At 41.9% G+C, this 11,898-nt stretch overlaps 1 protein-coding gene across 2 annotated transcripts in view; it reads right to left on the bottom strand.

The window, feature by feature from the left end:
- Positions 1–1,661: 1,661 nt before the first annotated feature.
- Positions 1,662–11,898, bottom strand: part of MIDEAS (mitotic deacetylase associated SANT domain protein) — a 57,937-nt gene continuing 47,700 nt past the window's right edge. For both annotated transcript variants that reach the window (XM_052782243.1, XM_052782242.1), the window contains 8 exons: positions 11,075–11,217; positions 9,992–10,095; positions 8,520–8,595; positions 7,246–7,334; positions 5,955–6,104; positions 5,574–5,750; positions 5,021–5,220; positions 1,662–3,777 (listed from right to left, as the gene is read on the bottom strand). In XM_052782243.1, coding sequence (XP_052638203.1) covers positions 3,561–3,777; positions 5,021–5,220; positions 5,574–5,750; positions 5,955–6,104; positions 7,246–7,334; positions 8,520–8,595; positions 9,992–10,095; positions 11,075–11,217 — 1,156 coding nt within the window. In that variant the 3' untranslated portion in view covers positions 1,662–3,560. The remainder of the gene's footprint in view (positions 3,778–5,020; positions 5,221–5,573; positions 5,751–5,954; positions 6,105–7,245; positions 7,335–8,519; positions 8,596–9,991; positions 10,096–11,074; positions 11,218–11,898) is intronic.

Raw genomic sequence — 11,898 nt, 5'->3', positions numbered from 1 at the left:
GATAGAGTTAATTGTCTTCCTAGTAGCTGGTATAGTGCTATGTTTTGAGTTAGGTATGAGAAGAATGTTGATAACACACTGATGTTTTCAGTTGTTGCCAAGTAGTGTTCAGACTATGTCAAGGATTTTTCAGCTTCTCATGCCCAGCCAGCAAGAAGGCTGGAGGGGCACGAGAAGTTGGGAGGGGACACAGCCAGGGCAGCTGACCCAAACTGGCCAAAGGGGTATTCCATACCATGTGACATCATGCCCAGTATATGAACTGGGGGGAGTTGGCCTGGGCGGCAAATCGCTGCTTGGGAACTAACTGGGCATCAATCAGTGGATGGTGAGCAACTGCATTGTGCATCACTTGTATATTCCAATCATTTTATTATTATTATTATTGTCATTTTATTACTGTTATTATTATCCTTATTACTTTCTTCCTGTCTGTTCTATTAAACTGTTCTTATCTCAACCCAGAAGTTTTACCTTCTTCCTTCCGATTCTCTCCCCCATCCCAGTGGGTGGGAGGGGAGTGAGTGAGTGGCTGCGTGGTGCTTAGTTGCTGGCTGGGGTTAAACCATGACAACCCTGCTGCAGATTTGCCTTACTGGAGAACACACCTAAGTTCTTCTAGTTTAGCATCCTATTTTCTAGCTGGAACTATACCTGCTAGTCCATACTGTCCCTCGCTTCTTACTAAACATCTGCTCCTGATCGCTGTCAGAAACAAGACCTGGAGCTAGACAGAGCTTTGGTTTGTCCCAGTATGAACAGTCTGTTTTTCCCTAAGGGATTACATGCTGATTGATTTTGCACTGTTGTAGCATGGACAGTAAAAGCATTTTCCTAAGACAGTTTGATTAACCTTATTTTCGTTCTCAAGTTTAATCAGATCTCTCCAATCTAAAAAAAAAAAAAAAACAACAAACACCCCCCCCCCCCAAAATCTTCATTTTTGCCATGTTTCTCAATCTGTGCCAGTTCCACCTCCATCTCCATTTCTTTGTTATGTGTTTCTAGGTCTTTGCCTTCTCTGTTAAGTAACTGTAGACTGTTCTGCTGCTGCAACACTGGTATACCAGGCAAATACATTTGTTACAACAGTATAACAATATCTACATTACTTAAATCCTCTCTAGACATACTTACAAGCCCTGCTTGTTTCTAAACTGTTGCCCTGCAGTTCTCAAGATCTGGAAACTATTGGCAACTTCCCAGAAACATACTTCAGAGCTTTAATTGCATCACTGTTTTTTACTGGAATTAATCCCAGTACTACAAGTGGACCATGAGGTCCAGCTGCTTCACCTACTGTCTGTCCTGGTACAGTGTGCTAAAGCTTCTGTTCTCTGTAAGAGCCCCAAGATAATGGTAGACAAGCATTTTCTCCAATTTACAAAAGGAAGAAGATAACAATCAACATTGAAATTCTTAATAGGAAGACCGATTTGCTTAAGCTTCTTTTTAAAGATTAGTAGCTTTTAGTTCTTCGCAGTTTTTGAATGATTTTAACAGTTCATGACATGCCATCTGCTCCCACAGCCTAATTAGTCAACAAGACCTGTGCATGTAGGGACATGGAACAGTTATCTAAATGCTGAAAGGAAACCTAATTTCGTTAGGAATGAAAAATACAACCTTGGCAGAAAATTGAACACTTAAATGCAAAAGTGTCAACATTGAAAAAAGTGCAGTCCTTAATGATAGTCCTACTTATTTTGTAAGAGTAGTAACTGTTTCTGCTATTAAGAAAAATGATTCTACCCAAAGGCATACGTATGTCAAAGCAAGCATGCAGCCTCCCAGACTTAGAGAGTGAAGCAATCATGGTTGCATAAAACCACAGGGCAGAAAAAGATTGCCAGATCGCACACTGGAGTTAGAGCCACTTTCTGCAGTTAACCTGGAATTTACCTAACAGCTTGAAGGGTCAAGATTTAAAAAAATCAGCCAGTCAGGAACACTCTGTAGTTCACATGCAGCAACCCCCGCAAGATCCCTGCTTGGGAATGCAGGAACAATCAGCTCCTTCGGTATTGCACCACCGGAGCAGCGCACATGCGATCTGACACAGTGCTGGCACCCAGGAAGCTGGGGGATCAGTGCTGCTTCTAAGGACTGGCTGCAGGGAAGGAGCTGGGCAGCCGGGGTACGGGCTGGGACTGACCAGCTGTGAAGCACAAAGAAGTGATCCGATTCTTTGCATCTTTACAAAATAATGATAAATGTGGGCTATAAAGATGTACAGAACAATCCTGTGCAAATCTAACATCTATGTCACCTGGACCACATTACTACTTCTTAACTCTCTTTCACCAGCAGGCTTTTGGTGGCTAGACTTTTTGGGCTATTAGCATGTTGTCAGTTCTGAAGGAAGAGTCAGCCTTTCAGCAAAGAGCGTGGCTCAGCAGGACAACCCAGCAGGCAGTGCTGTCCAGCCACTGGTCTGGAAATACGTGACAAGCTTCTCCTGCATGTACATACTGTCTGACAGGAAGTATTTGGGAAACTAGGGCCCCACCATACAAGCTCTTGACGATGGCAATTTCAAGGAATAGATGAGGGTTGCCACAAGAAAGAAATGGATGTGTTGAGAGGTTAAAGCCATTCACAGAGGGATCACTGCTGGAGATGAGAGTCCATTCCTCCCACCTCTGAGGCACACACAATCCAGTGCCCGAGAAGGTCTTGGTTCATTTTCACTAAACAAACTTGCTCCCATTTATGCAAAGTCAAAACCAGCAGTTTTCATTTAAAATTGCACTTGTGAAGCCCAGACTACTTTCTGTAAAGTTAATCAAAGGCAGACTACTTTGTTTTCCAAGATGAGAAAACCCGCAAGGCCTGTGGCTGTTCTAATTCCACAGGATATATTTTTGTATCCATTGCTGCATTCTTAATGGCATAAAAGAGATCACCTCAGGTTTCCTTTTGAAAAATAAAACTTCCTCTGAAAAGGAAGAGAAGTGTCTTGCTCATCCCACTTTTCATTTTTGTGAAGCAGAGGCCAAAAGTGCACACCATCTTTCCACAAAACTTGTTGGCTGCCTGAATAAATGCTCAGAAAGAAAGGCAGGGAAGTGTAACAGGAAGGAGAACTTGCTGAGAAAGGAAATATCTAGAAATCACCAGTGTCACAGTAACTGGATACACTTAGCTCAGAGCAGAGCATCATTTTCTTGCTCCAGTCTGGGAACCTTTATATCCAAGAGTCCTGTTATCATGATTTCCTGACAAGCACAAAAAGAAAGGTCTGACTGACCTGAGAGAGAACTTACTTCCACTGCAGGTGACATTGTTCTATTATGTACCTCAGGTATCATTATAAATAGAATAGAAATCTTACTTCTTTTTTTAAAAAAAAAAAAATCCAAGTTGAAACAAATCTTTTCATCCACCATTCCAGCTTGGTCTGTACTGGCAAGGTGAAGTGGAACATGTGGCATGAGGAAATGGCAGCACTGAAACTGAGACCTGATGGTTCAGGTAAGAAAAGTGCAAGCAAAAAAAGTGAGACCACCAAGAGGGAGGTTGGGTCCAGCCTTGCTACTCCCTCCACTTCTGGTCTGCTGCTATATTTCTCCATCTTCATCTGAGCTCGCACTGCTGCTTCCACTGCTGCTGCTCCCACTCTCACTGCTCTCTTCCTGCCGGGCCTGGCTGTGGGCTGCTGCTGCTGCCGCTGCTGCTGCTGCCTCTTTCTCTTGCTGCTTCAGTGCGGCCGCCTTCTTTTCCTGCTCCGCATGGCTTTTCATGTGAGCACTGCGGCTCTTCACCTTGTAGAATACCCTGAGGAAGCACACACGTACGTTAGCATTGGTCTCTTCTACAGCCTCCTTCATTAATTCTCCAAAAGAGCTTCTGCTGCTCCAGCCTCAAGTTCGTGAGCCTCAGGACAGGAACCCACGCTGGCACTGCAATACAGCATTTACAGCAAACACCACTTCTGACTTGGCATGTGCCAGCACTAGGTGGAACGCTAGCAGGAGATCCTGAGCACCCTCAAACCCCTTGCCTTGTTTCTTTTCCTCTTATCTCTCATTCAGCTCTTAAATTTTCTAAATTCAGAGTTGCAGTGCTGGTATCTGAAATATGCACATGCTGCTTAACACAACAGGGCCCTGGTCTTTAGGCATCCCCCCTATGCTGCAAAAAGACAATAAACATGGAGGTGAACAAAGGCCAAATGCCACTGCTGAGCCGTGTCCACACAGCTAGAAACACTTGAGGTTTTTCCTCCTGACCTTCAACTTCTATGGTCTACCCCTCCATCTTTCACCATTAACTATTTGGATTTTGCAAGAAACGCCACAAGAAAAGTTTAGACACCATTAAGAATCCTTCCCTGTTTCTCCTTTGCCAGTGGCCAGGACCAAATCTTAACTGCCTGACTTCTCACAGCACTGCCCTTTCCAATGCCACGTGCTCCCTGAGGGCACAGAGACAGGGTACCTTGGCAGGGCCCGCTAAGTACCCACCACAGCAAGAATCTGTCAACACCCCTGGTGAGGTAACTAGACAGAGGTTGCATTTTCTTGCTATCCCCTAGCTTGATGCCTTTTTTAAATAAAGGGATAACCACTGGTATTTACAAGACTCTCAATTGTTTTAAGAGTAAGCAATTTATGTAGGGAACTGAATTTTCTGGAATTTATGAATCTGTTGGCAACAAACTTACAAAAACTACTAGAACCATGTGAGGAAAGACAAATGTATTCTACAGACACAAAAGATGGGTGCAAGTTTAACCAGAAGAACTGTGTACCCACTGCACACAGTTGAAATGCAGGTGGTGTCTCACTCCATTTGAGGAAAACCAGTCAGCAGCAGGTTATTAAATAGTAGTATCTTAATACCAATAGATGTAAAAAATCCCTAATCTGCGAGTATTAGTGGGGTAATAAGTCATTAAGATTATTGCCAGTATCTCTGGCCTAAATGGACAGAAGGAAAGCTCATCTGAGAATAAGCTTCCACAGGAGAAGCCCTACTGCAATTCTGCGACTATTGCTGGAAGCAGGGTTGCTCTTACCTGCCACATTTTTTACACGGAAATGTGTTTTCTGTGTTCTGAGTTTTACTGGTAGCATCTGATTTTATCTTCTGTTTCCGCCGCCTCCTCTGCACTGGAGCAGTAATATGCTTTCGAGGCTTCACTGTTGTCTCCCTTGGCTTCCTTCCAATTCTGCCTGTGACAGTTGCCTCTTGACTCCTCATATTGGCATCACTGGCCTTTGGAGAGAGGGGAACATTTAAGGCAAACTGAAACTTAAACCCACCATCAGAAGGAAAACAATGGCTGAGCTCCTCTGCTTCATTTATTCCAGACCAAGGTTTTATTTAATCAGAAAGTCTCCAAAAAAGGATATTTTCAGAACATTTCTCAACATGGTCCTATGTGTGCACTGATCACAAAGAGTCTGGTTGCTAGTAATACTCTAAGCTACCTCAGCTCAGTCTCTTGCTCTGGGAGAAGTTAGAGGTAGAAACTTTTTTACATCTGGAACTGCCTACCTGGTATTTTCTAAACTAGTTGCAGAGTGAAGGTGGCATCAAAAGTACAACATGGACAATGCAGCACTTACTATTACATCATCTTGTAGCGTCTGTTCATCTTTGAGAGGAACTGTGCTCTTCCTTCTGTTATCCAACCCTTCCTCTGCCTCCTCTTCTTCCTCCTCTTCCTCCTCCTCCACATGCCCCTGTTCTTCACTGTAAATGTCCCTTCTGGGAGGAAGAACACGTGCAAACCTATGGGAACTCTTCACCAGAAGATAAAGGAATTGTTAATGTTGGTGTCTGTAAGTAAATGTCATTATGTGACACAGGACACAAGTTTATGAATCTGGACTTGTCCACACTGGCCAGATTATTTCTGCTTTTGATTTTAGCAGCAAATGAAACAACACACAAAATCAAACTTCACATCACAGCCCAAAAGAGGTGAGAGAAATTTAGGAAATTACCTTGATGTCAACTTCAGCTTCATCTTTCATAGATCTCTCATTAGCAACATCAATGTCCCCAAAGATTAAGGTCCCATTCCGACCAATTTTCACCTGTTTCTTGTATGTGTAGTAGAATTCCACACACTGAGCCACTGTTTTGGTTTTTATCTGGTGTTTAAAAAACATAAAAGTCCAACGAATTACATGGTTTAAGAAAGCTTATAAATAATTACTAAAGGTGCAATAAATAATTTTGTATTTTTCTTTCCTCAGTAGTCTCCATTCCACTACAACTGCGGTTAAAAGCCTTCTCTTCTGTGTCATATTCGCCATATGCCGCATCCCACAGCCCATCCCCTATTGCCACTCTTATTCACTGAGAACTACAGGACCACCTTTCCAAAGAAAAGCTGGTCAACATAAAAGTGACAGAACCTGGTACTTTGTAAGCTTAATGTGCCTCTTAGCCTCCAAAATGTTCCAACTGAGCTGTCAGCTTGAGAGCAGCCTTTCAGTTTTATGGGGGAACTATTTTCCAGCAACACTTCAGAGAAGACTAGACCAGAATACTGATCCAAAAATGGAAGGGAAGGTTTGCAGCCCTTTCCCATTTTGGCCACATGCATTTCATACACATATGGTGGTAGACAATTATCAGTACAGACCTGTGACCATCTACATATTCTCTATCAGTGCTTTTTCTGTAAGTTTTGGAATATATTCTTAGCTTCTGGGCTTTTGCAACTTAAATGCCTTTTGGGAATTTATTCAGGAAATATATATGCAGCTCCTGGTTTTGCCCTCTCCTTCAGTGATTTCCCCCACCCCCATTGAAGTGTCATACCTCATGAAAACAGATGGAAGCAATCATTTTTATTATCATTGTCTCAGAAAACTGGAAAAAGAGATCCTAAAGGATGCATCGTTCACATATCCTTTGGTCTTTTTCATCAGTAGCAAGGATGTGTTTCTATTTAGTTTTATAAGCAAGCCATTTAAGCTGTACTGGAACATTACTAGTGCTCTATAAATACATCCTTTAGAAGTGATATCTGCAGTGTAGACCAATAGAAGTAATGCACTAAATACAAGGGTTTTAAGTAAACAAGAGCAGCAAAACAAGCACTATTGTTCTAGCTTTCTACTGAGATTTTATGCTGTGCTGGATGACAAAATTTCTCTGAAATCTTTTGAGTGTAGGACTTAAATACTGAGGCTTCAGAAAAATCAAGATTGAACTTCCTGTATTAAATGCTCAACAAATGTGTAAGAAAGTATCATTGCTGTCATTTAAAAAAAAGTAACTTACGAGCTTTTGGACCAAGAAAAAGTCTTTCTTGTAGATTGCAATGCCTTTGTTGAAAAGTTTTTTTTCAGCAATTTTCCACTTGTCTGATCCTGTAGGGAAAAAAGGTGTAACAGAAGCCCTTGCAATTTCAGATGTTTACTCTTCTACATACTTTTTCTTCATGTTTGCCTTAAATAAGACCAATACACACATGCAAGGGTGCAGTCTCTCATCACACCTAATTCAGTATAACTGCAGACTGCTGTTAGCCCCCCCACCCTGCACTGCTCGACTTCAGCTCTCATCACTTCTTTGTGTTAAATCTAGTACTCATCACCACAGGTTAACTCAGTTCAGCTCGCAAAAACCAGTCAATTAGATGAACCAAGATGTTTTCCAACAAAACAGCAAGGTGAATAGGCACACTTTGTGGTGGCCCAGTCACTAGATTTTATACATGGGAAATGGTAGGGCAGGAGAACAGATCTTCTCTTTCAGCAGCAATCCACTGTACTTGAAGATTCATTACATCTCAAATATTCCTACTATTCTAGCACCCTTGCCTCTAATAATAAACACATTTTGGAATCTCCTCCTGCCCTATAGATATTACTCAAGTAATGTTTCCCAGCCATTATAGTAGGAGTGTGTAATAATGAAGAAATGTGATTTCTATGCTTTGTGGCGCCAGCTATTAGATCTCTCTCCATCACCTTACATCAGGTCTTTCAGGTGGCTAGGGTCACTCTAGATCACTGAAGTTAGTGTCACACGGCTGACTATCTTCTAGTTAGGTACAAGACTACAAAGGCAGTTCACAGCATTTAAAATTTTGCAGAAACATTGACAGGCATCAATAGTTGGCTGAGCTTTCTTCAGCAAGCTTGAAAACTCTTCTCATAAAACTCTCTCTTAACTCCACCCTGGAAATCCATGCCAGAGAGGCTGTGGTTCTGAGGTTACCACAGCCTTTCTGGTACGTACTAGCTATCTTTCTGCATTCTCTGTGGCTTAGTGTAAGAAATCACATTCCCTTTTCCCCATAAAGGAAATCAGAACAGACACATGTGCAAATACACACATGCACGTGTTCTGAGAGAGGCAGTGTTTTTTACATTGTAAGTGTCATAATTTGCTTGGGCAAAATTCTTGGCAAGCCATCACTTGATTTACCAGAGAGAAGAGTGGTCTTTTAATCTTATTGTAATGTTACAGAGTTCCCCAAAAGAGCAGAAAAGAATAGAAAAATTCCTTTATGATAGACAGGAAGCACAGAGTTATTCTGGTTAACAAACCTGTGTAGTGATAATCTGCCAAAGGGTGGGTAGGCGATCGTACTGGCATCTTCAATAGCAGTTTGGTCAAAGCTCCCTAAGATAAACACAAATAAAATAATTAATTTAATGTTTGGGGTATTTAAAACAAGGATCTTGCAATTGTTAATACTCTCCTTTCTGGCAAGCTAACTGAAAAGAACCACAGCACAGTTCAACATTTGTGACAACTTTAAAAATCACATTCTTGACTATCCACTGAGTCTTGGGTACCAAAGGCAAGTGGTAACTTCTCAGCACCTCTTCATGTCTCTGAGAATTGACACTTTCCAACACTACCACCATGGTATTGGGAGAGAGTTAATTCCATAGACAGAGATCATGCAGCAGTTTCCTCTCATTTATTGAAGGCCTAAGTTACATACTCACATCCAAAAACACTGCCCTAAATGATGTCTGTCTTAAACATCCAAGTTATTGTGATCTTGTCTCACTCAACTAAGCAATATTTCAAAATAAAGCCACAGTCATGTGACTCAAATATTCCACATAAAGAAAAAACCCTCTCAAACTGCTTTTTACTTTGCATTTAAACTGGAAGTGCTTTCAAACTTAACAGGAAGGAGAGAATGGAGTCATGCTTCCATCAGCAGTTTAAACCACCTTAACAGTAACCTCCTGCTGCCAAGGGCAGCCCTGCTCCTCCCGAATGCCAGCAACAGCATTCACAATGGTGGGCTGGTTCTGGGAACTTATCTAGCAGAAACCTAACACGTACACACAAAAATTATTTTTTATTTGTTCTCTTCTCCAGTGCAAGTCAATACAGTCTCACAAGTGTCAGTGCTGGTGCACTACAGAGAACAGGAAACAAGCAGCCAGGCAAAAGTGTGGGATACTCCTGACCACAGGGCTGATTTATGCCAGGTTAAATCAATCATGGAACTATAAAAGGATGACAACCCTGTGCCGTATGCTACACTCTGCTCTTTGATATTACCTCCCAGGGGTGTCAAAGGGCATTTATGAAAGTATATCATGTCTTACAATACTGACATAAAATTAGCAGCACAGCCGTTCTACAGACATGCACAGAGAAGTTAAATGGATCTGCCAAAAGTAAGAGGAGCAAGACACTGCACTTTGTGTCTCAGCTTCAGCCCCAGCACCTTATTTTTCCTTCCAATCTGGTCATCTTCCCAGGAAGACATCATTTAAGATTCATTTAGTAGCCTCAGCTCACTCGCTGTGGTAGACTCAGTTTGTTTGTTAAAAAGCCAAACATGTTGAAGTTGGAAATATGCAAGATAGTCAGTGAACATGGCACTGTACATCAGGCAGAACCCACTTTAGGGACATCTAAGGGACACTAAACAGTGGGAGCCAGGTGCATAGAAAGGAGTTTGCAAGGCTCTCCTCTCAGGAATGACAGGTATACCAGGCCTTCATTAATATCTTTGACCACATCAAGGTGAAAAGCTGGGAAGACTCACCAGAATGCTTCCCTTCGCCTCATGTAAGAAATGCAGCGCCAGCTCCTGGTTGGTTCCAGCCCCAGGAAAAATGCTTGAACAGGCAGCAGCTAGCAGGTTTTCCACTATTTCCACAGAGGTATCAAACAAATTCAGATAAGATTAAAATAGAGTTTCCTACAGAATTCACATCATTAATTAGCTCTTTTGAAGCAGGGCTAGACATAACAAAGTAAAACTCTCAGAGAAGTTGAATGTCCTTGCAAATTTATCTGGGTCAAATTCGGACACAACTCGGCTTTAACTCGGCTGAGTTTTGGAGAACTGGCTAAGTCCAGGCTTTTGACAAGAAAGGTTTCCCCTGAGGGGATGAGATCTGGCACATGGTCACACTGGAGCCCAGTAAAGCCTCATTAGACCACAAGGCCACGCAGCATTACTCTGCATGCAGCACTATTTACACATGGAGTTTCTTGCAAATCTCCTCCCTCCTATAATGTCTTCCCATCTCCCTTCACCTCAGAGATTTCCTGAATCCCCCTGCCCCTTATATTGTGAATTTCCATTTTACCATACCTTTTTTTCTCTCTCATTAGAAAGGTTTCTTCCAAGCCTGCCCACTTCCTCTTTCCTTCAGGATTTATACTGCCACAACCCATGTGCACCAACAGCAGACAGCTCCCCAAATCTGCTACTAGCAGCCACAACTTCTGCTTCCTCATCCTGACTTCCATCTAACAACTTGTTTCTTCCAAAATATTTTGTCTAGAACATCCCTTGAAAATACGGAAGTTGAGTGCATGTGGTGTTCAAATGTTAACAAAGACAAGGAAGCTTCAGTGAGCAAAAGGCTGCTCTTTGCCTGACCATAACAAATGGTCCCATTTTATCTCAATTAAAAAAAGCCAATCCTATCAACCTCCCACCCGCCACACGCAACCTGATAATCAAGTTTTACTCCTAAAACTGCTTTCAAGACCACTCAAATATGTCACTTGACTAGCAGCTCTGAGAGATTTTAAATTATGCCTACAGTAGATACATGGTTACTCCTACAACAACTGTGACAACTGAGTCCTATGTACCAGCCTTCCACGTTCTTACCATTCTCTTGGGTGACTTTGTTGGTTTCCAGGTCACCCCACGGCTGCCACACCAGCTCTGCTTTATGTTCATCAACTGCTGCCAGAGATCTGTCTTGGAGTGATGGGATTTCTGCTTGAAAGCGAGTTCCTACATTAATTCGCCTGCCGAAAAGGTAAGAAGTAACAGTCAGGCTCCCTTTACAATATCCAGAAAGTCTCTGTCTCTGCTAGAAGCATTATAAAGAAATTGAAATGCAGCAGGCTCTTGCATATGCCATGAACAGCTTTCAAGTGTTGTAGGTTACATTAATAAGTATGACTCAAAAGGTGAGAGGTTTTACATCCACTACCAGTTTCCATTGTCTTATCAACAACAGTTGAAATTGCATTTAAATTAGGATCCCCTAATAACTGCTCAAATAACAGTTATGAGCTTTCAATAATCATCACTTTTTGAGTGGCTGTCACACAGACTTCTCTTACAGCAAGCTTGCTTCTCATCCATAAGATAGGTGAGCCTGTTTTAGTATTAATGTTTTGCCAGTCATAACTACAGAATCATAGCATTATTTAGGTTGAAAAGGACTTCTGGAGGCTATCAGGTCCAACTCCCCATTCAAAACAGGATCGATCTCAAAGTTTGGTCCTTTATGATCTTGACACAAGCTAGTATCTTCTAGAAACTATTTCTAACAACTGAAATAAAAAATATAAAACAATGAAAGCTGTATTGCTCATTCTGTATCAAAACCAAGTCCCATTCTTTTATCAACAATCTCATACTTTTAGATTCTGAACTAGCAGACGCATTTTTCACAACATGCAATCCACAGAGCGCTACAC

The sequence above is a fragment of the Harpia harpyja genome, chromosome 3 (assembly GCF_026419915.1).
Source record: "Harpia harpyja isolate bHarHar1 chromosome 3, bHarHar1 primary haplotype, whole genome shotgun sequence".
Taxonomy (NCBI): Eukaryota; Metazoa; Chordata; class Aves; order Accipitriformes; family Accipitridae; genus Harpia; species Harpia harpyja.
Note: the sequence above shows the minus strand (reverse complement) of the source record. Positions and strands in the feature narration are given on the sequence as shown.